Source organism: Coccinella septempunctata, chromosome 4 (genome assembly GCF_907165205.1).
Source record: "Coccinella septempunctata chromosome 4, icCocSept1.1, whole genome shotgun sequence".
Lineage (NCBI taxonomy): Eukaryota > Metazoa > Arthropoda > Insecta > Coleoptera > Coccinellidae > Coccinella > Coccinella septempunctata.
Genome location: NC_058192.1, coordinates 14,947,401 through 14,975,372, shown reverse-complemented (window position 1 = coordinate 14,975,372; position 27,972 = coordinate 14,947,401). Strand labels below are relative to the sequence as shown.

At 36.0% G+C, this 27,972-nt stretch overlaps 6 protein-coding genes across 6 annotated transcripts; 2 read left to right on the top strand and 4 right to left on the bottom strand.

The window, feature by feature from the left end:
• The first annotated feature begins 1,984 nt into the window (after nucleotides 1–1,984).
• LOC123310835 lies at nucleotides 1,985–5,710 on the top strand. Its single transcript, XM_044894510.1, has one exon. It carries the CDS (start codon nucleotides 1,985–1,987, stop codon nucleotides 5,708–5,710), a length of 3,726 nt encoding a protein of 1,241 aa, XP_044750445.1.
• A 2,547-nt stretch (nucleotides 5,711–8,257) lies between these two features.
• Nucleotides 8,258–10,790, bottom strand: LOC123311717 (leucine-rich repeat-containing protein 34-like). The gene is made up of 6 exons (XM_044895788.1): nucleotides 10,577–10,790; nucleotides 10,250–10,523; nucleotides 9,972–10,190; nucleotides 9,680–9,909; nucleotides 9,194–9,359; nucleotides 8,258–8,563 (listed from the first exon to the last, which is right to left on the bottom strand). Exons 1-6 carry the CDS (start codon nucleotides 10,714–10,716, stop codon nucleotides 8,309–8,311), a joined length of 1,284 nt encoding a protein of 427 aa, XP_044751723.1. The 5' UTR covers nucleotides 10,717–10,790; the 3' UTR covers nucleotides 8,258–8,308.
• A 768-nt stretch (nucleotides 10,791–11,558) lies between these two features.
• On the bottom strand, nucleotides 11,559–14,594 carry LOC123311249 (serine/threonine-protein kinase Pink1, mitochondrial). The gene is made up of 7 exons (XM_044895099.1): nucleotides 14,139–14,594; nucleotides 13,951–14,065; nucleotides 13,540–13,895; nucleotides 13,119–13,298; nucleotides 12,531–13,062; nucleotides 12,381–12,479; nucleotides 11,559–11,994 (listed from the first exon to the last, which is right to left on the bottom strand). The coding sequence occupies exons 1-7, from the start codon at nucleotides 14,429–14,431 to the stop codon at nucleotides 11,776–11,778; spliced, it is 1,794 nt and encodes a 597-aa protein (XP_044751034.1). The 5' UTR covers nucleotides 14,432–14,594; the 3' UTR covers nucleotides 11,559–11,775.
• A 206-nt stretch (nucleotides 14,595–14,800) lies between these two features.
• On the top strand, nucleotides 14,801–16,353 carry LOC123311250 (ubiquitin-conjugating enzyme E2 J2). Its single transcript, XM_044895100.1, has 5 exons — nucleotides 14,801–14,924; nucleotides 14,988–15,192; nucleotides 15,270–15,504; nucleotides 15,554–15,691; nucleotides 15,747–16,353. The coding sequence occupies exons 2-5, from the start codon at nucleotides 15,074–15,076 to the stop codon at nucleotides 15,930–15,932; spliced, it is 678 nt and encodes a 225-aa protein (XP_044751035.1). The 5' UTR covers nucleotides 14,801–14,924; nucleotides 14,988–15,073; the 3' UTR covers nucleotides 15,933–16,353.
• A 1,102-nt stretch (nucleotides 16,354–17,455) lies between these two features.
• On the bottom strand, nucleotides 17,456–21,814 carry LOC123312135 (solute carrier family 2, facilitated glucose transporter member 3-like). The gene is made up of 9 exons (XM_044896382.1): nucleotides 21,566–21,814; nucleotides 21,408–21,503; nucleotides 20,139–20,271; nucleotides 19,919–20,080; nucleotides 19,358–19,548; nucleotides 19,026–19,292; nucleotides 18,265–18,477; nucleotides 17,985–18,188; nucleotides 17,456–17,630 (listed from the first exon to the last, which is right to left on the bottom strand). The coding sequence occupies exons 1-9, from the start codon at nucleotides 21,569–21,571 to the stop codon at nucleotides 17,499–17,501; spliced, it is 1,404 nt and encodes a 467-aa protein (XP_044752317.1). The 5' UTR covers nucleotides 21,572–21,814; the 3' UTR covers nucleotides 17,456–17,498.
• Nucleotides 21,815–22,582: 768 nt separating this feature from the next.
• On the bottom strand, nucleotides 22,583–27,674 carry LOC123312134 (solute carrier family 2, facilitated glucose transporter member 3-like). The gene is made up of 8 exons (XM_044896380.1): nucleotides 27,586–27,674; nucleotides 27,425–27,529; nucleotides 26,648–26,789; nucleotides 25,489–25,835; nucleotides 25,060–25,344; nucleotides 24,126–24,332; nucleotides 23,858–24,070; nucleotides 22,583–23,185 (listed from the first exon to the last, which is right to left on the bottom strand). The coding sequence occupies exons 1-8, from the start codon at nucleotides 27,619–27,621 to the stop codon at nucleotides 23,057–23,059; spliced, it is 1,464 nt and encodes a 487-aa protein (XP_044752315.1). The 5' UTR covers nucleotides 27,622–27,674; the 3' UTR covers nucleotides 22,583–23,056.
• Nucleotides 27,675–27,972: the final 298 nt, after the last annotated feature.

Here is a 27,972-nt window from a genome sequence, read left to right as displayed (position 1 = left end):
ACTGAAAATCCTGACAGAGGAACTGCGAAGGAGTGCAGCGGAACTAGGACTGGTTTTGAATGAGGACAAATGTGGATTTTACAGCAGAACACAACAAGACCTTGACATAGAGGATGAGGAGCCACCATTTCTGCCTGAAATAAGGAGGGGATACAGGTACCTAGGCCTAGAACAACTAGAAAGGGACACTCAGAACAATTTTGAAACAATTACCGAGAATATCAAAAAACTAACAACAAAAATTTGCACCTCAAAATTGACTACAAGCCAGAAGGCAAAGTTATTCAACAGCACCGCCATTCCAAGTGCAATATATGTATTAGGAAACATATATCCGAACGAGAAAAGAACAACCACTCTCAAGAGATGCAGAGATTTGGATAAAGAAATTAGAAAGATACTAGTGGAGACAAACCTGAAAGGAAAAACATCCTCAAACGCACACATATACCTCCCAGCCAGCAGAGGAGGAATGGGGTTATGGTCGGTAGAACTGGAGGCCGAAATTCAGTACATCAGAAGAGGCATATACTTAAAATCCCACCCCGAGATGAAAGAGACAAGAAGGCTGTACGAGGAGTTGCAACGGGCAGGATGGAGGAACCCCCTTAGTGATCAGGAAGCCATCCTAGAAAAATATGGTTGCCCTCCAGCACAATACAACGAGAACAACTTGAAGAAAAACTGTGCAGTGATGAAAAAATTCATATACGAAAAGTATCTAGAACAATTAGAAAATGAATGGCAGAATAACATGCATTATGGCAAAGTTGTAGCTAAGGAAACAACTAGGATTCACTTTCCGGCCTATAATTCCCCCCTTATGGATAGTTGGAGGTGGACGTTGCTTCATTCCGCGGCGGAGGAACAAATCCACGGATTGGGAGGAACAGCTGGAAAAAGAAGTCGTTGCCGAAGGGGCTGCCAACATGAGGAAACAGCTTACCATGTCAGCTCCTCATGTATAATTCCAGCATACACTTCTAGACACGACAACGTAGTCTATTGGGTGCTGAAGGCTCTGCTGAACGGTTTCGGTGCACCAAGGCATGTATGGGAGAAATTGCAATTTGGAAGAGCCACCCTGAATGAGGATTTCCACCATGGCAACCGCCTCGTCACAATAAGAGCTGGGGGCCCAATACTAACAGAGAAAAGACTACACCACAACAAGCCAGACATCTTCATCAAATTACACCAACCGGATGAGATTGTGCTGTTGGAGATTTCGGTCGCCCACATACAGAACTATAGGTTGCAAGAACAAATAAAGAGAACCCGCTACGAAATAAATGGAGTAGAAAAGGTGGACAGCAAGAACGTACACAGGATAACAAGGGACCTGAATCTGGTACGTGAACTGGACGCAATACATCATTGTCCAGTGAAACTTGGAATCCTGGTGATAGGCAGCTATGGGGAGGTGATAAGAACGGAGGAAAACGAACACCTCAAAAACATTATGAGGTCAATGGGAATCAGTGAGAGGGAGTGGACTATTTTGCTAAATAAGTGTTCATACAGCGTGGCAATGTCAACAAGCCAAATCCTTATGAAGAGAATGAAAGAACACTGAAATGTATATATTTATTTAGTTAGTTGTAATTTCAATGTAGATCTGTGATATTTAGGCTTAAGAAAATAATTAGTTACCTAGTGTCATAAGTATCCTATTAGTCAGGAGATGTATGTATTAGGAGTTTGTAAATAAAGTATACTACCTTTTGTGACTTTGCGCAGGTCGAACGTTATCGCGGTGAGCTCCGAAAAAATTTAAATTATTCGGTTTTTTCGCCGTGTAAACGAAAAAAAAAAGGTGGAAACTACCCTACTTAAAACCCCGCTCGTGAGAGTGTATATCTGTGGGCAGTTCAAATCCGGTGAAATACTCAACCAACACCCAAGGTCAGATACATACGACAAAAAACAATAGCAAACAATGGCTCGATGGACACCTGACGAAATTTCCACCCTAAAAATAAAAATGAATGAGAAGAACGGCATTCTGATCAGTGGAGATTTCGATAACTTGAAGGAATACATCCCAGGTAGATCAACAGCTGCAATAAAAAAGAAATACCTCGAAATCAAAGGAACCCAGAGCATTCCCGACGTATTTCAGAGAGAACCCCAAACAACATCGAAAGGGGCAAAATGGACAGAGGAAGAGGAAACAAGGTTAGTGCAGAAATATAGTATGAGAACAGAAAATCAATCTGGGGCAAGAATAAAGGCAATATTAAGCTTGTTCCCAAATAGAACAGAAAAAGCAATAGCAACAAAGCTTAGAGAAAAATATCCCGACATCTATTATATGAGAGTGAGTACGTCGGAAAGTGAGAGTTTCAGACGAACAGAACCACAGCCGCCGGCTGATCCGCCCCCGCTTTTGCAAGTGACACAACAACCCGTGGCAGTGACTTCTACGATACCTGCAGCGGCTCCGCCACAAATAAGAACAAGACAACGGAAAGAGACTCCACCAGAACCATTTGCAACAACAATACAAATATCGGACAAAAATTTGGTGGATGAGCATTTGCAGACCCGCATAGAAACAGGGACCGGACCTGACAACAACAAGAGAAACGTGAAAAGAAGAGAGGAGAGGCTCGAAGGACCGCCATACGATGAGTTTACGCAGGACGTGTTGAGAAAATATGAAAACATACTGAAGTCGACCGGAAGGAATAAACAAAAAATCGCCCAATTCTACATACGTCCACAGGACGGGAGGATGCTGGAGGCGACGGATAGGATATTGGAGGAAAAGATCAGTGAAATAAAACGAACAGAAGGGACAGAACATTTCAAACGAACAGCTATCAAAAAGGCAATCTATGCGGCTGGCAGGCTACTGAGCAGGGAAATAGGAAAAAGAGAAATAACGGGAAAAATACCATTATATAAGATCACCGACAGAAAAATCAAGAAGTTTATGAAGCACTTAGAAAACGCTAAGAAAATACAGAAAACTCGAGGAAAACTTAACCGCCCACTATTAAGAGAGATGGAAATAATTAAAAAGTTGAAGATGTCCGTGAAACAATACATATCCTCTACCGAGGAGAGATTAAAACTTCTAAAGGAACAACTGAAACAACAGAAAAATAGGCATGAGAAACAGAAATTGAGGTCAAGATTTTGGAAGACACCATCTATGAAAATACTAGGAAAACCAACAGGTGACGTGAGGATACCGAATGTAACGAAAATAGAAACATACTACACGAATATTTACAAGAAAGAGTCTTGCGAACAACCAACACCAATTTTCAATGGGTGGCTCTCGAAGCTGAAGAAATATTCTAACACCATAGATACGTCGGACCAAACAGACACGGGAGAACTGAAGAAGAAAATAACAAACATTCTCAAACGCACAGCACCGTGGAAGGCCCCTGGGGAGGATGGAATTCCAGCGTATTTGTATAAAATTCTCATGTCTGCCCAAGAATACTTAGTAGAAAGCACTATAGCCTATTTACAGGGAAGAAAAGACCTAACCCAAGTAGACACCAGAGCGACAATCACGTTGATATACAAGAAAGGCGATGAAGAAGACCCAGCAAATTATAGGCCCATTGCGGTATTAAACGCAGATTACAAAATACTGACTGCAGTAATGACAAAAATTATCAAACAAAGATTGCCGGAATGGGCGATTCCGCCAGAGCAGTTAGCGAGAGAAAATATATGGGGCACTGTACATGGATTCCTGCTGGACAAAAGTTTTACCCAGGTAGCAAGGATGCGAAGGACGAAGCATTACTCAGCGTGGTATGACTTGAGCAAAGCCTACGATTCGATCCACCACAGAGATCTGAAAAGACTAATAGATTGTTTGCCAATAAATCCGGCCATTAGAAGACTGTTCAAAAATGCCATGAAAAAATGGACAATCAGGATAAAAGCTGGGAAGAATATAACAAAAGAAATTCCCGTCCAGAGGGGGCTGTTCCAGGGGGACCCAGCGTCTCCATTACTTTTTATACTGGCTACGGGAGGCCTGCTAAGCCACGTCAGAAGTGACAAAAAAATAAACAGATCTTCGAGAGGAAAACACCAACTAATTGCCTTTATGGATGACTTCAAGTGCCATACCCCCAACAAAAAATCTCTGGAATTGATAACCAAGGAGCTGGAAGAGGGAGCATCAGAAATAGGCTTGAGATTAAATAAGGCAAAGTGTGGATATTACACGAGAGGGATGGAAAGCCAGGATGACAACGATTCATCTCCCTTCCTACCGGAGATAAGAGAAGGATATAAGTACTTAGGCCTACATCAGTTGGAGAGGGACACTATCGACAACTACGACGACATCCAAATAAAAATCGAAGAGAAAGTACGCGAGATTGCCGAGTCAGACCTAACAACAATGCAAAAAATTACACTTATTAACACCTCAGTCAACCCAGCAGCCACCTACGTCCTGGGTAACATATTTACGGATGAAAAAAGAGCAACTACCCTAAAAAAGAGTCGAGATATTGATGCGAAAATAAGGAAAATATTGGTCGAACAAAACATCAAAGGCAAAACACAGTCAAACGCTCGACTATACTTGTCCACCCAAAAAGGCGGTCTAGGCTTACGACCATTAGAACTGGAAGTCGAGCTGCAGTTCGTAAGAAAAGGGGTGTACCTGCAGAAACATGAGGAAATGAAGGAGGCTCTCATAGCATACCAGGCCCTGAAAAACGCAGGCTGGAGGAACCCAATCTCGGATTTCGAATACATCCTAGAGAAATATGAAATCGAGGTAGACCTCTCCGAAGAAAGCGATACACCAAAACTCACTAAAGACCTCATCAAAAGAATTGAAGAGAGACATCAAGCAGAGATAGAGAAGGAGTGGTCTTCAAATCTATCGTATGCCAAAAACGTTTTGAAGGAACCCAACATCCGATTCCCGGCCAATTCCTCCCCCAATATGGACAGCTGGCGCCTGGGTGTACTCCTCTCAGCCTCGGAGGAACAGATCCACGGACTTGGTGCTAACCCTAACAACCGTAGAAAATGTCAGTTAGGCTGCGGGCTGGATGAGAATTCTTACCACGTAGCCTGTGCCTGCCCCAGTCGTGCAGCAACAACAAGGCATGACTTCATTGTTCACTGGGTGCTAAAGATCCTCCTACAAGGTTTAGGAGCCCCCGACGAATTGAGGAGGGAGCTGCAGTTCGGAAAGGCCTCTTTAAACTGCGACATCGGAAAGATCAAAATACAGGCCGGAAATAAGATCTTAACTGGCAAAAAGATCTACCACAATAAACCGGATATAATGGTCAGAACAACAGACCCAGATAAAATATATTTGATTGAGGTGGCAGTTTCCCACATCCAGAATCTAAGACAACAAGAAGAACTCAAGAGAACCCGGTATGCAGTTAACTCCACCAAAAAATTAGATTTTTCTAATTATAGGGAGGCACAGCGTGACTTGAACCTAGTCACAGAGCTGGAGAATTTATATAAATGCCCAGTGAAGCTTGGGGTGTACGTGGTCGGCTGCTTTGGTGAACTGGTGCTCACTCAGGAGCACAAAAACTTCTGCTCCATTCTCGAAGAGATAGATTTGGGAAAGGAAGAAATAAAGAAGGTCCACAACAAATGCAGCTACTCTGTCGCGGTATCCACCACCAACATGATACTACGGAGAATAAGGGATGGTATGGGTGGAATGGGTCAGGACACCAACATTATCTGAGTGAGATGCACGGATCTACCTACATAAAGGAAAAATTTATTTGTACATAATTATTTTTAGTATAGAATAACATAATGTATAAATGTAAATAGAAATAAAATAAAATATACTACCTAAGTTGACAGAGGTCTGAACTTGGTCAATGAGCTGGAGTCCCAATATAGGTGCCCTGTACATCTGGGCATATTTGTGGTTGGCTGTTTTGGGGAGATATTACTAACCGAAGAGCACAATAATTTCAAAAAGCTTTTAACTGAAATAGGACTCACAAGCTTGGAAGTTACAACTTTAATTAATAAATGCTCTTACAGCGTTGCTGTCTCCACGACAAACATTCTGATGAAACATCTGAAATCATGAGCTGTGATGGGAAAATGAAGATCTGTGATAGAAAGGTGTACAAATTTTACTTATATGTTTATTTATATAACTTCATTTTGTATGTACATATTTGTTTTGACTTAGTTTGTCTACTGTGATATACCATGTCTGTGATCGATTTATGTGTTTGTTTATACACACAAATTTTTTAATATTAAGTTACGACGTCCACTCCTGGGTAACTGGGGGCGACGGGCTTCAGATGAGTTTCCCGTAAGCAACAATAATAATGTAGTTAGGTTTCATAAGTAACATTAACATAGTTAATATGTGATGCAATGTATGACACCAACAACTGAATAAAGACTATACTACCGAGGATATATTAATTACATTATTTTCCTCAATTGTCAGATAAGAGCAATGTTGCCAAATTTCTCACGACATGTTATTTTATGAATATTCATTTCATTGAATTGAATGAAATCATATTCCCATCATTTATAGATCAAACTGAATTACTTCTTCCGAGTTGATTTTCAGAAAATCTAATTTTTACAGAAGTTTGGCAATATTGCAATTCTGTCAATTGTAGGTTATACTTCTCTTTCAAATATATCCTCGGTAGTATATTAAGCGTTTATTTCATGTCATTTTACACTACATACATTAAACTGTGTATCCTAGTAAAATGAATAAACTATTGTAAACACGTTTACAAACTATTCACCGGCTGTGTCGTTCGTCCGTCCACAGACAAAAGGGGAGTAAACACATATAAGTATATAACAAACAATAATAAATACAACAATGAGTAAATATACATAACAAAAACAACAAACAATCTTTGCTATATGACTAGTTCTTATCTATCACAGGTAGTAGGTTCGTTCAGTCTCTTCATTAGTAGGTTGCTGGTTGAGACTGCCACGCTGTAGGTCGCGTGGTTGAGGAGATTTCTCATGCTTCGATTGGAAACCTGTAGTTTCTTCTTCATCATCTCACAGAACTGTATAGTGGTCAGTATCCCCGCCTGTCACGCGGGAGACCGGGGTTCGATTCCCCGCCGGGGAGGATATTTTTTTAATTTTAAATCAGCAAAAATAGTATCAAAACCTTTTAAAGCTATGTGGAATATTTTCATAGCGAAATATCCATTCAAACGTCCAAATAAGTCAAAAATATTAATTATCTATATAAATATGGATTATAGTATATAATTTATTTATAATATTATTGATAATAATTAATTTAATCATATTGAACTCGAAGTGCAAGAAAAAATATGAGAAAAAAAATAGGGTACCTACTCCTAAAAACCGCCGAAAAGTAATAAACTCGAAAAGAGGTGAGGAAGATTGTGATACCTATGTTATGATTCCAAGACAGGGTGTCCCAGAGTGAATAGATAATCCTGAAAAAACCTTAGAAGAGCTGTTGGATGCTCTGGAAGAAATGCCAAAAAAATTTATCCCCCGGTGAAATATCTTTTTTTTTATAAATAACGGTTTCTATACTATATCACGTTGGGTTTATGTGTAACTGTGTAACACGGTTGCAAATAAATCATATCCATCGGTTTTTTCGGTGTGAAATATTCTATACCAATAGATATTTAAATACCCGTATATATAATTAATAGCTGATATTCTTTGGAAAAAATTCTTCCTAACTCGAAAAGCCATAAACACGCTTTCGTACCATTTTGTAATAAAAAACGTATTTGTACCCACTTTTCAAATTGTGTGCCTTTCAGTTTTTCATATATGTTTCCAACACACACAAACTTTGACAAAATAAAATATTAAACTATTATTTTTTATGTGAAATGTGAAGATAAGTATTCAATAATGTTTTATTGAGAAATTGTTACTGCAAAGTTAGATACTATGTTCATAAATTTCAGAATGAGTATAACCGTCAAAATTGGGTGACGTGTACAGTATTCAAATAACTAATTTCACATAATTTTTCAACTTCAAACGTTATATTCATCCTCAATTTGACAATTTGAGTAAATGAATTTGGTGACATTTTAGGAAAGCCGAGATCCCGAAGAAGTTTTTCCAAAAATGAAAGCAAAATAATCGTAGAAACTACTAGGCTGTCAACCTCAAACGTACACCCTGTAGAATAGATAAGAAGTTTTTTCACGACGACATCATAAGTATGATCAGGCTTAAGTTGTTGAACAAATCGTACCTATCGTAAATAACTGAGTACATAAAAAATGCAATACTTTATTAACTTCGATATTTATCGAACGTTAAACAAAAATTAATTATCGAAAGGTTGATACCTTTCGTAATATGGAAGATGGTAAAATGGTCGACGTTTATGGTTAGGGGGTTCCACTTTGTTCCTCTTGATCTTCAACATTTCCGGAAAGCCGTGCATCATAACTGAATAATACTGTTGTTTGAAATGATTCGTTGGATAAAAAGCTGCATTTAACTCTCCATCTACCTCATACAATTTCGTATCGATGTATTTCTGCAGCAGAACTCCAGACATAATCATTCTCTTAACGATCTAAAAGATAATCATTTTGCTGGAGTACTTTCGCCAAAAATGTCAAAGTATTCAAAGTGAAAAAATTTACAATCGAGATTTTTATAAATTCAACAATAAGGAGCTTGTATCAATTACGTTACACATCAAGTGCAGTCGAACTGTCTTGGATTTATTGTCATCTACAAACTTTTTTTCTATACCTATTATTATCAATAGTTATCATTTTTGAGACTATTATTATTAAATTTAAAAATTTAATTTTCAAAATTTCAGGAGATTCGGTGTATTTTTTCGTGCTCGCATTTAGGGGAAGTGCCGAAAAAACAACATGCGGACATATTAATGACATATTGAATTTCAGAAGTGCCGTGTGGCGCTGTATTTGATGATAATTCAATTTAAGCTTATAAATACTGATGAACGAAATGAACCAAAGTTAGCTATCGGTACGGAAATTTGATTGTTCTGCAATTTATAATTGAATAACTGTAGGTAGGTACCTATGCCATTTTGTCCGCATTTTCCCCACTTCAATGTAACAAGTGCTTTTGCTGGGGTTATACCTATTTCAAGACAGTAAACGAACACTATGGTAGTTGGAGCGAATGAAAAGTAAAATTTTATGCTGGTTCAGTTTCATTTTGGTACCTTAAGTGACTTCGAGCCAAATGGGTTGCCGTAAAAAAAGAACAACCGCATCTGATAGGGTTTCTTTAGAGTGTCAAGAATACAAGCTATTCCATCATCTCCGATTCTGTTATAACTGATGTTCAGGAATTTCAGTCTTGAATAGCACATTCCGAAACTGAGTGCTCTGCAAAATAAACATAATTAATTCAATCGTATGGTTTAGTATTTCATGTCGCCCCTTAATTGTAATTTTTCTGTTCAAAAACATAAAATGCAAGTGGCAAAGATACATATATGAATACGTATGAATCTTATTACTCTTAGTACAAAAATTTATCGACTATATTATTTTTGCTTAATGTCAATAATGCTTTTTGTTATAGCAGTTTATTTATGTTTCTGTTAGTGGCTATAGATGATAGTTCGAGAAGAAAGGGCAATTTCTTCAAAACTATATGGGAATTTTGTAGGGTTCAGATTTTATTTCTTCAGAATGTATCTCACCTTGCTCCTGAATCGGAAATTCGGTTGTAACTCACATCCAACCCATGCAAAGGTGGCTTTTCTGCCAGCCATTCAGCTAATACCTTTAGACCATGACATCCAATCCTGTTCGAAGCTATATTCAACAGTTTTAACGAAGTATTATAAATCATACCATGCATCAGCTTCTCTATGTCGTGCCCATCTAAACCGCATTTTTCCATGTGAAGTTCAGTTAAAGTCCTATTGATCTTAACAGAACACATGTATGGGTGTTATATAAGATTCAAGGAAAATTATGATATATAATTACTTCAAGGAATAAACCAACATTCTTTGCCATCCACGATGGATTGAGTATTTCATACTCAGTTTTTGGTATCACTCTTGAAATGTCCAAAACCTTTAGGTTGCTCTTTTTGGTGGTTTCCAAAATTGAATCGATACTCGTTAAAACCTGATCCGTATCACCCAGCTCTAACAATTCCAATGAAGGTATACTCTCAATGAGTTTAGCTACATATTCCCCTCCCTGAAACACCCCCAAAATCAAGAATAAATATATACATATATATTTTGCATTTCCCTAACTTTTTTTCCGAACTTATTTCCAGTTAATCTCAACGTTCTCAGTTTCAAATTTTTAGCGGATTTATACAAGTGGGAGAGCCCCGCAGAAGTTAGATCGTTGCTCATCAGATTAAGATCTAGTAAGGTATTGTTCTTGTCATCGAAATAGTTTTCCACCAGGATTTCAACTCCAACATCTCCGATATCATTGTAACATAGATCGACACTGATAATTTCTAGGTGTTCCCGAAGAAACAATGATACGACCAGCATATCCATATGAGACAGACGCTTACTGCAACAAATATTTTCGTTCCTACAATAAAAGAAAAACGGAAATCTTGTTACCCAATCCTCTGATAGAGTTCTTTGCCTTTGAGTCTCAGATGCCTTGTTCCATCGGAGTTCTTCTCACAAAATAAGAGGAAAAAAGTCTCCGTAAATTTGAACCCCGAATTGGGTAACAATACGACCTCTGAGGAATTCATTGTGTTCAAATCTGGAAGAGGACTATGTAAATATAAAACTAAATATATATTGACGGAACAATTTGTCAAATGCGATGCTTCATTCAAATTTTGCTTGGATTGAATCATTGCATTTCTTATTATAATTATGTAATTATAAATTACGAGCAAAGATTTGAAAAAAAATACAGATATTGCTGCAAAATGATAACGCTCTCGTAGGAATCCAAATTTCAGATGTCTTACACTTTGAAACAATTGGCAGAATATTTTGCCCATCAATGAACATAATTATGTTCAGATTTTCGTCTCAAATGCTGACTATTCTCAGCACATCTATTTTGTTCACTGATGAAACCATTTATATACAAAAAATAAGTAATTTTCACAATACTTAACGAAGCTATTCATTATTGTCAACGAAATATTCGAGATAGTCGTAAGTAAAATGTTTGGGGTCATTGAAAATCTGGGTGTATCGTGAGAGTAAAGTGAACTGTATAGAATTTAGATATATTGAAAGAACTTAAAATTGTTTGTGGGCAAAGTGAAATCATTGCTTATTTTTTTTTATTTTAACGCCGGTCAAGACCGTGCGATCATCAAAATAATGGTGAAAACCTTTTTGAATAACTTATTGGTATTCTACCTTCGAAGCACTCCCTTAATAAGGACGTCTTGGTTTATTCGAAATATGAGTAAGTGAAAAAATGCCATGTTTTCTTAGTATTTTTTTCTTAGTATAGCAACATAGCGTCCCCCTCTGGATCCGCCACTGTCCATCAGTGGGCATTTCTCTTTTTCAGCTCAATAGAGACAAAATTAAATATGTCAATCCTTCTGATCAAATAAAACACAACTCCTTTTATTCAGTATCTTTATTTACACAAGAAAAATATCATTTACTTTCCAATAAACACAATAAATATTTAACAAATTTTTGGAGTGATCACCAGCCTTACGATTTTTTTCATTTGCCACAAAACAATGATTTTGAAAAATATTATTATACATGCATTCACAATGAATACTAACGAACATAAAACCCTTCTAAAGATAATTTCATGGATCCTAAGGAATTTAGTAATCATTGTCATATACATTATTTTGTATCCAAGACAAAGCAATTCGAATGTTGTAGATGCTTGCTCTACACAAGAAACTCGATATCAATAAATACTCTGGATATGTTCGTCTCCCCTGGGGCAAACCATCTCTATTTTGCAATTCAGCAAAACTGGGTATACCCCTTCTTTCACATAAAACTTTTGTTGTTAAGCTCAAAAGCCACTGAAGTATCTGAAAAATGAAATTTGAATAAGAATGTGAAAAGTGCACGTTTATTTCATAGAATTTCTGACATAATAGTTTAAGGTCGCTCGTTCCCCTGCTACGATCAAGAAGATATAGAAAGGAGCCGCAATTCAGTTCAAAGCCGAAGGGAAGGTTCATGACATGTAATTCAGTTTTTAGGTCAACATGTATTCAAGTAAATGAATAATGAGAAATTTGTTTTTCTTAACAAGAAGAGCACAGCAGGGCGGAACAGCTAGCTAATTATGTTATTCTGTTTCAATTGTTCATACTCATTCTAACCAAAATATTGATACAATATTTTGTCTTTCTATAATGAAATATAATTCTTGGCTCAAAGCACACTGAAAATATTTACATTACATATTTACCTCTGCTGAAGAAGGCAGCTTTCTGGATTGTCTGAGCCAAGCACTAGGAGCCCAAAGAAACAGTTGCGTTACGTTAGCTGCAATTTCTGGATCTAATCGCTAGAAATGAAAAGTTTAAACTCGCAATCAAACATTTTTATAAAACCTTACCTTTTTAGGATTGCGACATAGAATATTCTTGATCAACTCTTTCAGTATAAGGGGCACATTATCAGGCAAATCTGGCAAATCTTCGTCCTTATACGTTGCATTTCTCAAAGTTATTCGATCCCTATTTCCGTAGAATGGATTGTCTGCACCGAAAATCTCATATCCAATAGCTCCCGCAGCCCAGAGGTCAGACTTCGTATAATTTAGTACACTGAAAGTTCCAGGTTGCATGTTATAGATCTCAGGAGCCATGAGGGCTGCGTTGCCACCCTTATCGATTTCAGGACTTGAATATGAAAGCATTAAACCGCTGGATCTATCAGCGAGACAACATCCAAAATCACTTATAACAAGGGTTGGTGCATCAGGATCTGTGCAATCTATGAGAAGATTGTCATTTTTGAGGTCCCTATGTGCGATCTTATGAGCTGTTAAGTGTGCCACTCCTTCTAAAAGTTGGCAGAAAAGCAATATCGAAGTTCTTGTTGATGATTTGTGACTGGATAAGTATTTCTCTAAAGACATATCATATCTAGAATGTAGAGAAGTTGATAATTAGCTTGCCTTTTTTTCCTGTGAATAATTTACCTCTTCATCAATAAAAATAGGGACATATTCCTTCCATAACCATCAGCGTAGATCCTAGGAGGCAATGCCTCTGGAAATAATGCCCTGCATGATTCCAACTCAGGAATATAGTCAGTGAATACAGAAAACATGGCAACAATGTTAGGGTGTGGTGGTAAATGCCTTTTTCTGTCTGCTAAACTGAAGAGATGAAAGGTTAACTTGAATATTGTTTTTAGCACTTGCAAACCTACCAAATAACTATCATGCAACATAAGAGATTAATTATGGTCTAGCATGGCTTTTCCACAACCAAATTTTTCAATTTTACTTAGTGTATTATTACTTTTATCCAAAAATATTTCCCAACCCTCTAAATCAGGGGATTTTTCTCTTATATGTCTAGAAAACGGATAGTGTTTACTGGATGTATTATACTCACTCTACTTCCCAATGTTGACCCTTACTGAAATACATTCTAGCAGGGACTATTTCCCTATACATAGCATTCAAAATAGCCATTGAATTCGACTGAATATCATAATTGAACATCATCTTCAAAGCAAAAGGATATTCATTCTGATCATTATTTTGTTCGTCCTTTTCTGTTATTACTTCCCGTTCAGATTTAACTTGATTTGAAGTGTTCTTCAATTTACAGGCATATACCACAGCATTTGCTCCTTGTGCAATCGGTTTACCACATGTAAGATCTTTCAAAGTTATGGGATTATCTTCAGTCTGGACTTCATCAATGTTCACATCATGATAAAACCATTTTATCTTGGAAATTGCCTCCTTCAAAGAAAAAACATATCGATTCAACATTTTCTTCAATTTGTAATAATATTACCCTTATTTCCCAACATACACCCTCTAATTCTTCTTCTTTTGTTATAATTCCTGTCCCAGATGCTAAACTCACTCCGACTAATGCAAAAAATGGTGCGGAATCTCCAAATAGTATTCTAGAAATCGAATCATTTCATTGTTTTAAATACTCCGGTAATCTTCATATTATATAATGAGTATAGAATTCACCTTTTCGCGGCTTTCTTCCTCAAATCTGCTGCAAGACTATTAGTTACGCGGTTAAGAACATTATCAATGAGTATCCTTCTAGCTTGTAGACCAATTTGAACTCCAACATTACGAAAGACAGAATTTCGAGGAATCAACCGGTTTTGGAGTTGGGACACTTGTTCAGATGCAACTGGGACATTTGAAACAGCGTTGATTTTTTCGGCAATGTTGAATGAAATGTCTCTGCTGCAGATATTACGTAGTAAGGATGTACCATTTTTGAATAAACGACCAAGAACTCTTATAGACATTTTGCCTTGTTACGCGCAAAAACAATCCTACACCCTTGTAGGGTGAATGTTTTTTTTTAAACAATTATCCTAAAACTAGGAGTACTTTGCACTTTTCTATCAAATGACTTCTCTTTGTTGACATATTTGTGTTTTCTGTTTACGTAATTCCACAAAAGCAAAGAGAAATTTGACAGAACAGAAGTCAAATGATCAAATTCGTCAAAAAGTCACTGGAGGACGGCAGGATTGGCATGAATGAGGGAAAGTCGGGTCGACTTCAGGTGATATATTTTCATAATCGTCAACACTTTCATTATATTATTATTTTATAATAATTATTATTCATCAACCATTTGGTTGTCTCTGATCTCTTCAGTGTTCACATGTTCAATGTGTAGATGTTCTCTGGTTTTGATTTGACAGTACTTGACTTGACTTTTGTTTCTGTCACGATGGTCACGATCTGTGTTGAGTGTTGATTAGTCTACAAATAATTTGTACATTACAAATTGTAATTACTGAGAAATTAATCAGAATTCTCTGTTATCAAAAAATATTCAACGTTGAATTTCAGCTCAGTTAAGAAACATTTATTTCATTATTTCCCGATGTGTTGAACAAATTGTTATGGAAGGGTATAATACATGAAACTTTCCAACAATGTCTAATAGAAGGAGTAATAACACTAATTCGAGATTGAGACAGGATTACGTTAGGCTGAAGAAAGATCCTGTGCCATATATTTGTGCTGAACCTTTGCCTTCCAACATATTAGAATGGTATAATCTTATATTTGTTGTCTTTTGTATATTCTTCTCTTTATGAAGAAAGTTTTCAGAACTAGTTCATTTTATAGGCATTATGTAGTAAGTGGTCCTGAGAATACACCATATGAAGGGGGTTATTATCATGGGAAACTGGTTTTTCCAAGTGAATTTCCCTTCAAACCCCCAGCAATCTACATGTTAACTCCTAATGGCAGATTCAAAACGAACAAGAAGCTGTGTCTCAGTATATCTGATTTTCACCCTGACACATGGAATCCTGCCTGGAGTGTTTCTACAATTTTGACAGGACTTCTCAGTTTCATGGTAAGATACCCCAAATTGTGTTACAATAATTCTTCTTTTTTTCTTGTAGAATGAGAAGTGTCCAACATTGGGCAGTGTTGAAAGTACTGACCATGACAAGAGGCAATTTGCTTATAACTCTTTAGAGTATAATTTGAAGAACAAGGATTTTTGTGATTTGTTCCCAGATCTTGTTACACATATAAAGGTGAGAAAAACATTTAATTTTTGGAATCGTAATTGAATAATTATTATCTTGCTAGGTTGAATTGAGCCGAAGAAACAGCCTTCAGTCCAACCATGGGGATAATTCCAATGTGAATAATCGGTCAGTAACTGAACAAAGTAGTATTCAGTCTTGCATAACTAATTTAATAGTTATAATAGGGTTTGCAGCATTTGCATTCACTGTTAAATATGTGATGCAACATACAAAACAAGAAGAATGAAATTTATTCATACAAATTTGCACAATTGAATTTTATTTTGTCTATAATTTTTTTATGACTTGTTCAGTTTCAATTTCAGAGTATTTCATTTTTTGTTACTTTAAGTACATATCATGGTGTGTATGATTTCAAATCATATTGGTGTTTTTTTTTAACTCGTTTGAAGGATATAAAGGAATGCAGCAGTAGTGATATTCCATATAACTGATTTTTCCGCTTTTAGCCGGACTTCGAAAACCTCTAGCCTGTTCAGAAAAATTAAAAAATTGTTCAGTCCCTGATGAATCTTCATCGTTTGATTAAAGCTACTTTAAAGTAACATTGTAGAAATAGCCTTAATGAAAATTGTTCATATTCGAGGTTTTTTATTTCATCAAAACATTTATATTTTTATCTGATGAATAAAAATAAGATACTGAAATTTTTAATTGATTTTCTATCTAGACTGAATATGAAGATTTCAAATATTAAGAATATGTATGAGTTGTCAAAACTGAAATCTTGTTATGAATCACAAATAATCACAGTGAGGCAAGTTTCTTTACTTTCAATATTTGCATTATAATCGTTGAATATTTTGCTCATTCATTGAAGAAAAATAGAAAAAAAAACTTATATTTGCTAGGGAAATTCGGGTTGAGCTTGACAACATTTTGAACGCACTCGTTGTTACGGTTCGAATCGAACTAGCCAACATACCATCGTTCAGGGTCCTATGGAAAAAGGGTAAATGCTGACCATGGTTCGGTCTTATTTGATCTCTTCAGAGCAACTCAATTGAAAATCGGATGTGAAACGGCACATAATTTCCTATATTATATTATTTTGTGTTCGAAAAAGATTGATCAAATAAATGAAAAACTGCAAAATTCATTTCATTTGATAGAACAGTTTGTGAGATAGAACTAAAAATGACATTTTCCTATGGTTTTTCAACAGCCTGTATATTTTAAACCAAGCCTTTTCGGAACAAATGGTAAAGGAAAAATGTGTTTCTTTTGATCTCAAGAATCTGCTGTTGATATGGTATTTGTACTAGTCACTCACCCTGTATATATAAAAATATTTTGAGAATTTAAAGATTAATTTTTGGCAGAAGAGTTTCGCAACGGTGTTTCTATGTAACTGGAAAAGTGTTGGATTGAACAAACGTATTCTTGAAAGACTTTCAAAATAAAAACTCAATGTACCTGAAGCGAAAGAGATAATGGACCGAAAAGAATATTAGGAGTTTCGCTTGTACCTATACTTAGTTAAGGCGGAAACACATTATTAACACGCGACGCGAGCTGACGCGTAAATTGTACGCGAGTGGCGTCGCGTGTTCATGATTCTGGTCTATAGAAAGCAATACATTTGATTCGACTCAACACGCATCACGTTTCATCGGGTCGCGTCGCGTTTTAATAATTTGCTTCCGCCTTTACTCCGTGAATTTGGCTTATACTTCAGTTCAGTAATTATTAAAATAATACTTATGAAGTTATTACTTTCCGCTTGAATCAGATAGAATAAACAGGTGATTCAGTTGAAGATCTTTATTATGCTACGTTTTCATTCGTACCCTCAGTCGGAGAAGAGTGCTGTAATTTCTTCAATATGTTTGTTCTTCGTCTCTGGCACTTTGAATATGATGAAGACTAGGAAAAGTATTTGGAACGCAATGAAAATGAGGAACACGAAATATCCAAGGTAATACTGAAAAAATAAGACAATATTAGATCGAAATATCCAACAATGGTATACAAAGACAAAAATTAATTGTCTTTATTCAATGCTCAAAAAAATTCAACTCTGCCTCATCCTCATTTTGGTTGAAGAGCTAAAAATGCTTCATTTATCACTTTTTAGGTTTATTATTTCCTAATTTCTTCTAGGAGAAATTATTTCTGGTACTCTACATTATATAATATTGATATAAGTAGTGAATCCAGGGGGGTTCCCTTAATTTTAGATTCCGAGGGACTGCGAAGGTCCATTTGGAAATGATAAACCAACATGGGCTGAACAGTATCAGACAGGCTTTCTGATTAAAAGGTTTAAGGTACTAACCTTTATAGGTAAAAACGCGAGCATGACGATAGTGTTCGCAAACCAGTTTGTGAATACTGCTAGTGATGTTGCTTTCGGGCGAGCATCTTGCTTGAACAATTCCGTCACTAGAAACCAAGGAACGGACCCAGGTCCAGTTGCGAAACTTATGATGAAACCAATTACGAAAACTATGCAAAGTATACCCATTGCAGTGTAGTCTTCCTGAAAAAAACAAGAAATAAACAAAATTTTCACAAAAAGGGAGGAAAATATGTTATAATTCGTATAGTTAGCTTACCGAGAACTTGATGCTAACTGCCAAAAGGGTCATGAAGATCGTTGTTCCACTGAAACCGATGATGAGGAGTGTCTTCCTTCCAAGATGATCCACGAGTACCAAAGAAACTATCGTCATCAAGACGTTCACAATTCCAATGATGACGGTACCTAACGCCGACCAAAAATCGTCCAAACCAGCATTATGGAATATGTCGTTGGAATATACAATGATCTAAAGATGGATTAGGTATTAAGTCAAAGATTTTTATTATTACCTCTGTTACGTGCATTAAGAAATTGTATAATAAAAGAAGAATCGAGCAAATGACCTGAAAAGACGATCAGAATTCATCATCAAGATTTTCTCTTCTTCAAAAACTCATGTGTAAAGCTGCATTCACAATCAATTCGCGGGCCGAAGTGCACTTCGGCACGAAATTTACCATTCGCAATAATCTTGGAACCAAATACTCAAATGAATCAAAAATGTAACTGATCAAAACATAAGCATCAGCATCATCTATAGCCGGCACGAAATTCCTTGCCGAAGTGATAGTTTGCGACTTGCAAGAAATTTTGTCTTGAATTTCATTGTGAATGGTAACGGAGAACGCCATCTGCTAAGCGTCCTTGCCGAAGTGCACTTCGGCCTGTGAATTGATTGTGAATGTAGCTTAAGCTTTGCGAAATGCTTTATCATGCATCAACGTGTTCCAAGCAGCAAGCCTGACCAGTGCTTAATTAGTCCATAAGGGTGAGGTATTACAAACAAAAACTTACTGCGTTGATTCCGCACAATTGTTGAGCAAGCATAATCATCAGGGAAATGATCAGAGGAGTCCTCAGCGATTTCTTTGTAAACATCGCTTTCCACGTCACCGAGCCTGCGGCCTCCTGAGCGGCAGCTTCCTTCTGCATATCCCCAATTTCCTCAGCATTATTTTCAGTGTTTCTCAACCACTTGAGCGACTTCTGGGCCTTCTCTTGGTCTTTTTTTATGATCAGTAAGTAACGCGGAGACTCCGGGCAAAATGGCAACGTCAAACACTGCAACAATTTACGATGACACAAAGACATAGGTTGTGGGATAGGAAGCAGATATTGAAAGTTACCTGAAATAAGCAAGGTACAAGAATCACAGCTCCGATTAGGTAAGGCCACAATGTATCGCTGCCGAGAACTTTTTCGTAACTCAGCAATTGAGCTATTAGGATAGATATGGTTATGACCAATTGGTATACTGAAGCTATGGCACCTCTTTTAGCCACCGGAGATATCTCGTTGAGGTACATGGGACACAAGCCTAAAACGGAAATGGTTTACATTGATTTATGTTCTTCGATTTGTGCTACACTTTTTGGTTCAAGAAAAAAATTCAGTAGTTGACAACTTTAAAAGTGCCGCGCAATATTATTTGGCCAATTGATTGAATAAATCTTCACAGAAGTGTCCAATTTTGTGGACGGCAGTCATTCAGCTCTAGCTTCCCTACAATTCAATGCCCAAACAAAAGATTCAGAAACAAATTCCCCTTAATGGTCATGATATCAGAATTGGACTTTTTAGTGAACACTATCTATCTTGAGCAGAATTAGGTATCAGAACAATCTTCATTGCCTAATGATTGATTAACAATTGACATCTATCTAATAGTCGGCTTTGCTTAGACCTACCTGCAAATATTCCAGAATTCAAACCGAGTATAAACCTGGCAACGATGAGGAGTTCGTAAAATGCTGTGAGTTTTGAAAGGAAAACCAAAACTGCGGAAATTACGACAAATATATTGTTGAAAATAAGCGCCCACTTCAGTCCAAAAAAGCGGGACATTAATCCTAAAAATTGAAAATTTCATTGCCTCAAACAGTTATTTACAGAAAAAACCAAACGCACCTACTCCGAGTGCTCCGATCATGCCTCCAAGTGCATAAATCGAGGTGATGGTGGACCAAATTAAATTTATTTTTTGTTCATCGGTGTCTTGTCCTCTGTCTATCATTGATCCGTTTAGCCATTGAGTCATTACCTAGGTAATTGATATGGTAAGTTTACAACCAGTGGAAGAGTTAGGCTTTTAATTGCTATTATGGCACTCCGGAGAAGGAAGTGCCACCTAAATCTATCAACCAAAAACGAAAACTTTCTGTTTGTACACACTATCAAAATAACCTATATGAAAAAAATCTGTATTCTATTTGTTAATTAAAACAATTCACTATTCGTGAAAATCGTTTTATTTGTAAAAATTTTACTAATATCTGCCGTAGTGTTTATTTTATTATTTAAATTCTCAATTACCAATAATCACCAAATTGGAAAATTCATCACCTTATTCTATCTCAAAAGTTAGGACATTAAATCTTTCCTGTGATGGGTCCAATACCTAATCACAGTAATCACACCCTTTAATATTAGCATGTTTATAAGGAACAACATGTTTATCTCCGCACTCCACAGCTCTTTGCGTGCCAAATCTCTATTTCTATTGGTCTTTTCAGTTTCCCAGTTTATGATATCTCTATTGGATAAGTTTTGAAAATTCGACGAATTATATTTTTTATTTGGTCTATGTTCGTTTCATGAAATTGGTTGAAGCCTCTTATTATTAGGTAATAATTGAAGATTGAAATTTGATTTGATATTCAGAATATGAAATATTCGGATTTGTATAAGTAGTGAATAAATTATTTGTGATAGTATGGATGCAGTTAAGAAATTTCCAAAATTATAAAAAATACGTAACCTAATGGATCCATAATATGACTATACAAATAGACCCAAAACTTTTCAACCGCTTTTTGTAAGGCATGGTAACAGTTTATTAGGAATTGTTAAATCGAATCCAATTCACAACAAGAATGCCTATGACAAATTTAAACGAACCCTAGAATAAGTTTCTACTCCGAAGACGTGTGAAGAAATTAGATTTTCACAAATCCATTATGGTGATCCTTTTTCATGTTCGAGAAAGTTTTTACGAATTTTATACTTCGTTCGCCAAAATATCATAAGGCACCAGGAGGACAAATCCCTTTCCTTCGCGAAAAACCCAATTTTTTATTTTTAAAGATAATTTCATTTCAAGTCGGAAAATTTCGTAATGCAATTAGGGAAAATACTAAAAAATCTCATATACTAGCGGCGACCTCGAATGAATCTTACATGTTGTGGATTATTCATAACTCCTGTGTTATAGCCGTGTTGAAAGGCCGATCCAATAGCTGATGCCACAATCGAGAATAGCAGTTTCCCTGTGAACTGGAAGAAGGTTGGGTTCGATTAGATTTAAAGAACCAAGACTTATATCTTCTGGTACTTACCGCCATGCTGCAGTTCCTCCGAAATTTCTCAAGAAAAAAAGAGTAAAAGGTATATTATAAAAATAACACGAGAAACTTCACACTTTTGTCATTATGACGCTTTTCATTGTCACTTAAAGAATACAACCAGAAAGAACTTTTGCAACATCGATAAATGACTTCAAATGAAGTCCGTCCACAAAAAAGTGACTAACTGCGGTGTGACTGCACAATGTAGGTACTATCTTCTGAGTATTTTATGTATAGGATATCGGGAAAAATAAGTGGGAATAGGATAGGTAGAGGTATTAAGTGGATTTAACACTTTGCATTCATCCAACTCGGTGTAGGTGATAAATGGATAATTCCATAATAATTGTTAACAGGAATGAATACTTTTACGAGTGTTTTCTCGTAACGTCTAATGTAAATGCTGGAAATAAAAACAAAATTATTATTTTTAAATTCATTAGCAGTATATGAATCATATTTTTCAAAAACTGTGATCAACTGAGGTGCATGAGCATCAAATGTGATTTCTTAACATATAATCAGTTGCTTTAGCAATTCTTCAACGAATTAAGATAGAAGGAGCCTTTGCACCTGTCAAAACTTCACCTGAAAACACTGCTTTATGATTTTCGTTATACCCAAAGATAACTTTCTAGTTCTCATGCATGAATGAGAAATCAGTGATATCATATTATGATATCACTGAGTATTGATTAAGGGGGTTGAATACTCAAAGGTGATAGGTAGGGAGGTAATAAACCCTACATATTTCAAATTTGAAAAATTTGGCGAATATGTATTGGGCAAATGAACAAATAAATGAGGAAATGTGGAGAATTAATTATAAATCGCAAATATTCCGACTATTTTTCGTGATCACGGGAATAAAATAATCATTTTCACTTTTCGTAACTAAAAACTTGATTAGCCCTGAATTTATATCGTTCATCTATTATTTAATGACATACAAAGGGTAAAGTCTCACCTCATCTCAATTAAATTTAAGGATTAATATGGACGGCACTCCATTGTTAAATAACACAGAACAGTTTAATTTTTTACATGTGTATAAGGCAAAAAGCCAATTCCACCAACTCTTCATAAAACAGCCGATAGCATTATAGTCAACTGTAAAAACAAATTAACGGATACTATCTGTAGCGTTAAAAATGGAATTGGGCCGATAGATTAATTTGAATAGATAATAGCAATTAGAATTTTTTTGCTGTAATAATAATTACTAGCTGCCTCGTCAAAGAAAGAGACAGTTTGTTTCTCTAATAACATGTAGACATGTAACCTTCTTTGGAAACAGATCGATATTACTGCCCGTTCATGCATTTTCTGAAAAATAATATTATTCTTGAATTAACAGCTTCATAAGGTAAACTAACCACTTGCTCAATATAATTAAATGGAGGCTATTAGTACTTAGCATTTTATTCATTATTAAGCTTGATCACGAAACAGATTCAACATACATGATTCTATTTGAGTTAATCATTTATACATTTCCGTTATTTCTGTTATGGTCTTGTTCGTTGTTTCTGGAACATATTTCATGATGAGGAACAGGAAAAATATTTGGGGAACAATGAAAAATAGGAAAACTTGTGCGTCCAGGACTTCCTGTAAAAAAAGAGCTTTACAAGTAGTAAACAGCTATTTTAGGAAAGACAAAGAGAGGAGACACAATTTTATATATTTCAGTCACTTCTGATAGTACATATTATTTTCTTCAATTGAATAACACTGGTGAATAAAAAGAAAAAAGAAGTTTGTCCAATTGACCAGACCAACCTACCGCACTGTACTCACTCACTGATACTATATACTCAAGAATACAATGGGCAATGGCAGGGAAAATTTATATTCATTTTAGTATTTGTAGACCATTATATTATACATATACATATATAGATGAGGAACCATTTTAACTTAAGCGTAACTTCGAAATTTGTATAATATTTTAGCACAAAATAAAAAACCATTGTTCTCTTGTTCTCTATGTAGTCAATGATTACAATATAATAAAGCGATTTCCACCCAATTTTAGTAGTTTTTCTCTTAATTTTGAAAGTGTACAAGTTAAAAGAACCCCAAATTCGCATCAAAGTACATGAATAGGGTATGGTTAAATGAATAGACCACTCTTCCTTTCTTTTTGTAGGCCGGTAGGAATCAATAGAACTGGGGAAAAATCTATAACACATTCGGCGATCGTTTTTTTTTTAATTACATGTAGGTATAATCAATAACTTTCGGTGCTTCAAAAACAAAAGGAGATCATTCAAAACTTACTCTCACGGGCCAAAACAGGATGGCGACCACGCTATTCATGGTCCAGTTGCAGAAAGTAGCAATAGCCATTGCTTTTGGTCTTGAGGCTTGATTGAACATCTCTGGAACAATCAGCCATGGAATAGAATGTGGACCTAATACGTAATGCACGACGAAAAACCAAACGAATAAAGCAGCCACGGCTCCAACACAATCTTCTTTTGCTTTGTTATACTGTAAGTCATCAGAAAATAATTGGAAAATGTGAAGATCGATCCTATACACTCACCATGTATGTCATATAGTGTAGAAAAGAGAAAATAAACGTTCCAATGTAACCATAAATGAAAAGCATTCTTCTACCGGCTATCTCTATAAGGAACATTGATAAAATGCTCATGAAAACGAATATTGCTCCCATTATAACTGTTCCAATATCTCCGTAAAAACTAGGCAATCCTGCTTCGTCGAAAATGGCCGACGAGTAAAGTAGAAACTGAAAAATAAATCATTTTCTGATGTGTTTCGAACCAAAGATTATAGAGTAGTTCTCTATAATCTTTGTTTCGAACAGCGAAACTAACTCAAACTTCCATAAAGTATAAATAAGGGGATATTGATCCTTCGTACCTATTACAATTGAAATTCGAATTTGGTATTTCTTCTTGAAAGATTTGTGTATTAGGTACTATGAAAATCGTAATTTCTGATTGTCCAGTTTGGAAATACGCAATTGTAATAACCTCGGTAATAACTATCAAATTTTTTCATCGGGTTTTTGGGAAAATCTGCTAATTATTTAATTTTCGTAGCTTATTCATATCAAAAATTGCTCTAAAGGTAAATACAACTGACATGCTGTGGTCGACTATCTTCAATTTGCTGTAATGTGGCAGTACTATGCAGACACAGAACAGTGTTGAGAATTTCAAATGACGACCAATACCTACTCTGAACGATTTTTTCCACAAAAACTACTGTTATCACTTCAGCAGAATATCATCAAGGGAATTTACTCAACAGAGAAAATTCTGTGGAACATGAGCTTGTATTTGCAAGAAAAAATGTTCTCTCAGCTGAAAGATATATATCTAATATTGGTTTAAAAAAGAACGATTTACTTGATTTTCAATTAAAATCATACCAATTGTGTCAATAAAAATTCAAAGGAAGCTTATAGATAAGTTTATACTAGGTAATGAATAAAATAAAATGAGACCTACGACATTAATACCACAGATCTGCTGAGCACACATCATCATAATGGAAATCAACATAGGCTTTCTCATGTAGTGAAGCCTAAAAAGCTGACCCCAATGGACGTGTCTCACAGCTCTATAAAGGAAATAATCCTCTAACTCGGTAGCTATTTCCTCGAGTTCTTTCTCCAGAGCATCCAGGGTCTCAGTTCGCCTCAACCATTTCAATACTTTCAAAGCGTCCTCATATTTGCTCCGTTTGATCAGCAAGAATCTCGGAGAAACTGGACAATACCTGATCAGTGCCAACTAAAAAAAAATTTGTTAGAATTTCTAAATTTTAATAATTATACTCCCCCTCTAAACCAATACCCTAGATTCGTCAGTGAATTCAACGACTTTTCTTATGATACCAATAAGTCTCGAGTAGTCTTAAATCTTCTGAGGAATTACCTGCGCAGTCATCGGCACCAAAGGTATAGTCATGATTATTATCCAAGGATCATCTCCTAAGGAAGAGGGGTGTCCGAAAACAATGGCTGAGCACACTCCTATAGCATAAACCACCATATACCAACTGCAAATCATTCCCCTGATGTTTTTCGGTGCTATTTCTGCCAGGTAGAGGGGAACAGCACAGGAGAACATTCCAGAAATAATGCCTATGACAATTCTTGCTGCCATGAAAAGTAACGTTATTCCTGTCATGTAAGCAGCAACCATAATAAGAGCGGGAACTATCATTAGTACGAGACTTATTACAACAACTACTGTATGATCATATTTTTCAATAAAAGAACCTGAAAACCCATGAATAGATTACATTTAATAGTTCTTATCTGCTTCTTTGACATCACAGGAGCATCTTGGATACGCTAATCATGCCTCAAGCAAAAACGTCTTCGGGAAAAAGATAATTATCTTAAGGCTTAGGGGGATATTTTAAGGGGAACCTCTTGGCCATTCTATGGATATCCGAGGATGTATAGTTTCATAGTTTTCCATTTATTCCCTTAAGTCCCTTAAGCTCCTACCGTCAGGACAAGTATATGTTTAGCATATTCCACAAGAGGATGCTATTCAGTGAACCAAGTTGGTATATCAGAGTCTTTTTCGTGTTCCAATATACCGTACACATTCTCGGGATTTAACATGTAGATAATGAAATATCTCTAGGCTTTACCGAATCGGTTATGGTACATCTCTAGGATATCCCGTTTGGTATTTATCTCATCGACATCCCATATACATAATATGAAGTTTAAAAAAGAGGATCACCTAACAAATATTCAAAAATCTGCATGACCGACATTTCAGAAAAAAAACATAGGAAAAACGTTGTAGACTAATAAAGAAGAAGTTAGTAGAGTTAAAAACAGCTCTCATCGGGTGCAAAATAGATCTTGAGGTAGCAGTGAAACGCAACACTCTTCAGAATCTGAAATCTAGTAAAGGTTACCTATATGTATTATTTACAATTTTTCTGGTGAGCTCCCAGACTAATAGGTAGCTCTTAGAGGCATAATTGAAATAATATGAAATCAATATCAACACCAAAAGGGATTGCTTGACATCGGAATCAAGAAGATGAGCTATTTCTCAATTACCTCACCTGCCATGAGAGATCCCATAGCACCACCGAAAAAATATAATGAAGTACCAATGGCCCAAAAGAAAAATATGATTATTTCAGAGTTGGCAAAATAGCTGAGCCCCTGTATCTTCAAATAATTCGCCATCCAGGATTTCAACTCCTAGAATGAAAAAGTAATTATGTCCAAACTCTAAAATCTTAATCGAATCGCATTTAATGATGATCTCTCACATTGAAATCGTAACACAAAGAACGGATAGGAAATACTTGACCAAATCTTGTAGAAAATTAAATACTAAAAGGTATCTTGGAATTCTTTTGTTTCTTGAGTGCATATGTGGTACATCTTATGTACCTTCCTTATCATGTTGCTTTGAGTCTTCCAAAATTAAAACTACTCTGTACGGCTTTAAGTAGGGTCAGATTAATAGATTATGTAACTAGTGATAAATGGTGTAAACCTTTGAATGGTTGACCTCATAATAAAAGCTTTTGTTGCAATTATATCAGCAACTTTGGTGGTTCCGAAATCACACTGTAACCTAGAGTGGTTCTCGGTGATTAGATACTTTTTTCCCTTCAATGATGCATGAAGTATGAAGGTCAGACAAAGACGTCTTGTTGGGGAATGTTAAATTTGCTATTGCTATACAACCAATCATCATATAAAAATTATATCTTTATTCAGAATTCTCGTAAATCACCACCTTTAATAGTTTAATTGTCTCTGACAAAATTGGCCTTCTTACCCATTCTTTGTCTTACGATTTATCCGTCTCTGGTGTAGGTATTTACATCGTGAGGTGCATTCAAGCATGCAGTGTAATAACCATGCTGAAAGGCAGATCCTAGAGTGATTACCGCCGTACTCAATAGGAGATTTCTTGAGGGTAGTTTTTCCTAAAATAAGAAAGAGCAATGTTTCCTGGAACATTTCGAAATATATAAGTACTTACAATGAATGATATTCTTCCAGTAGCTTGATTGTGCATATTTTCATTGCTTCAATGGGGGTTTGAGTATAAATTGAAGCATATTACATTATAATATATAATTTTTTGACGTCTCAGCGAGGAACATTCTGTGAACATTAAATAAAATTTTGGCCTCATATTATGAGTAGGGGAAAAAAAGATGTTGAGTTGGAACAACGTTTTCATTCAGGTTGTCTGAATAGAATTTTCATATATTTCAGGGGGTCAAAATATGAAGAAAATTTCATAGCAACTTATGCACCCCCGGGCGCTATATAGAGCCTCTTCACCAAGACCTACAAAATCCAGTAAACTGCGATAGCTTTGACAAAATTTGGCGGATTCGAATAGGTAATATTTAGTACACGG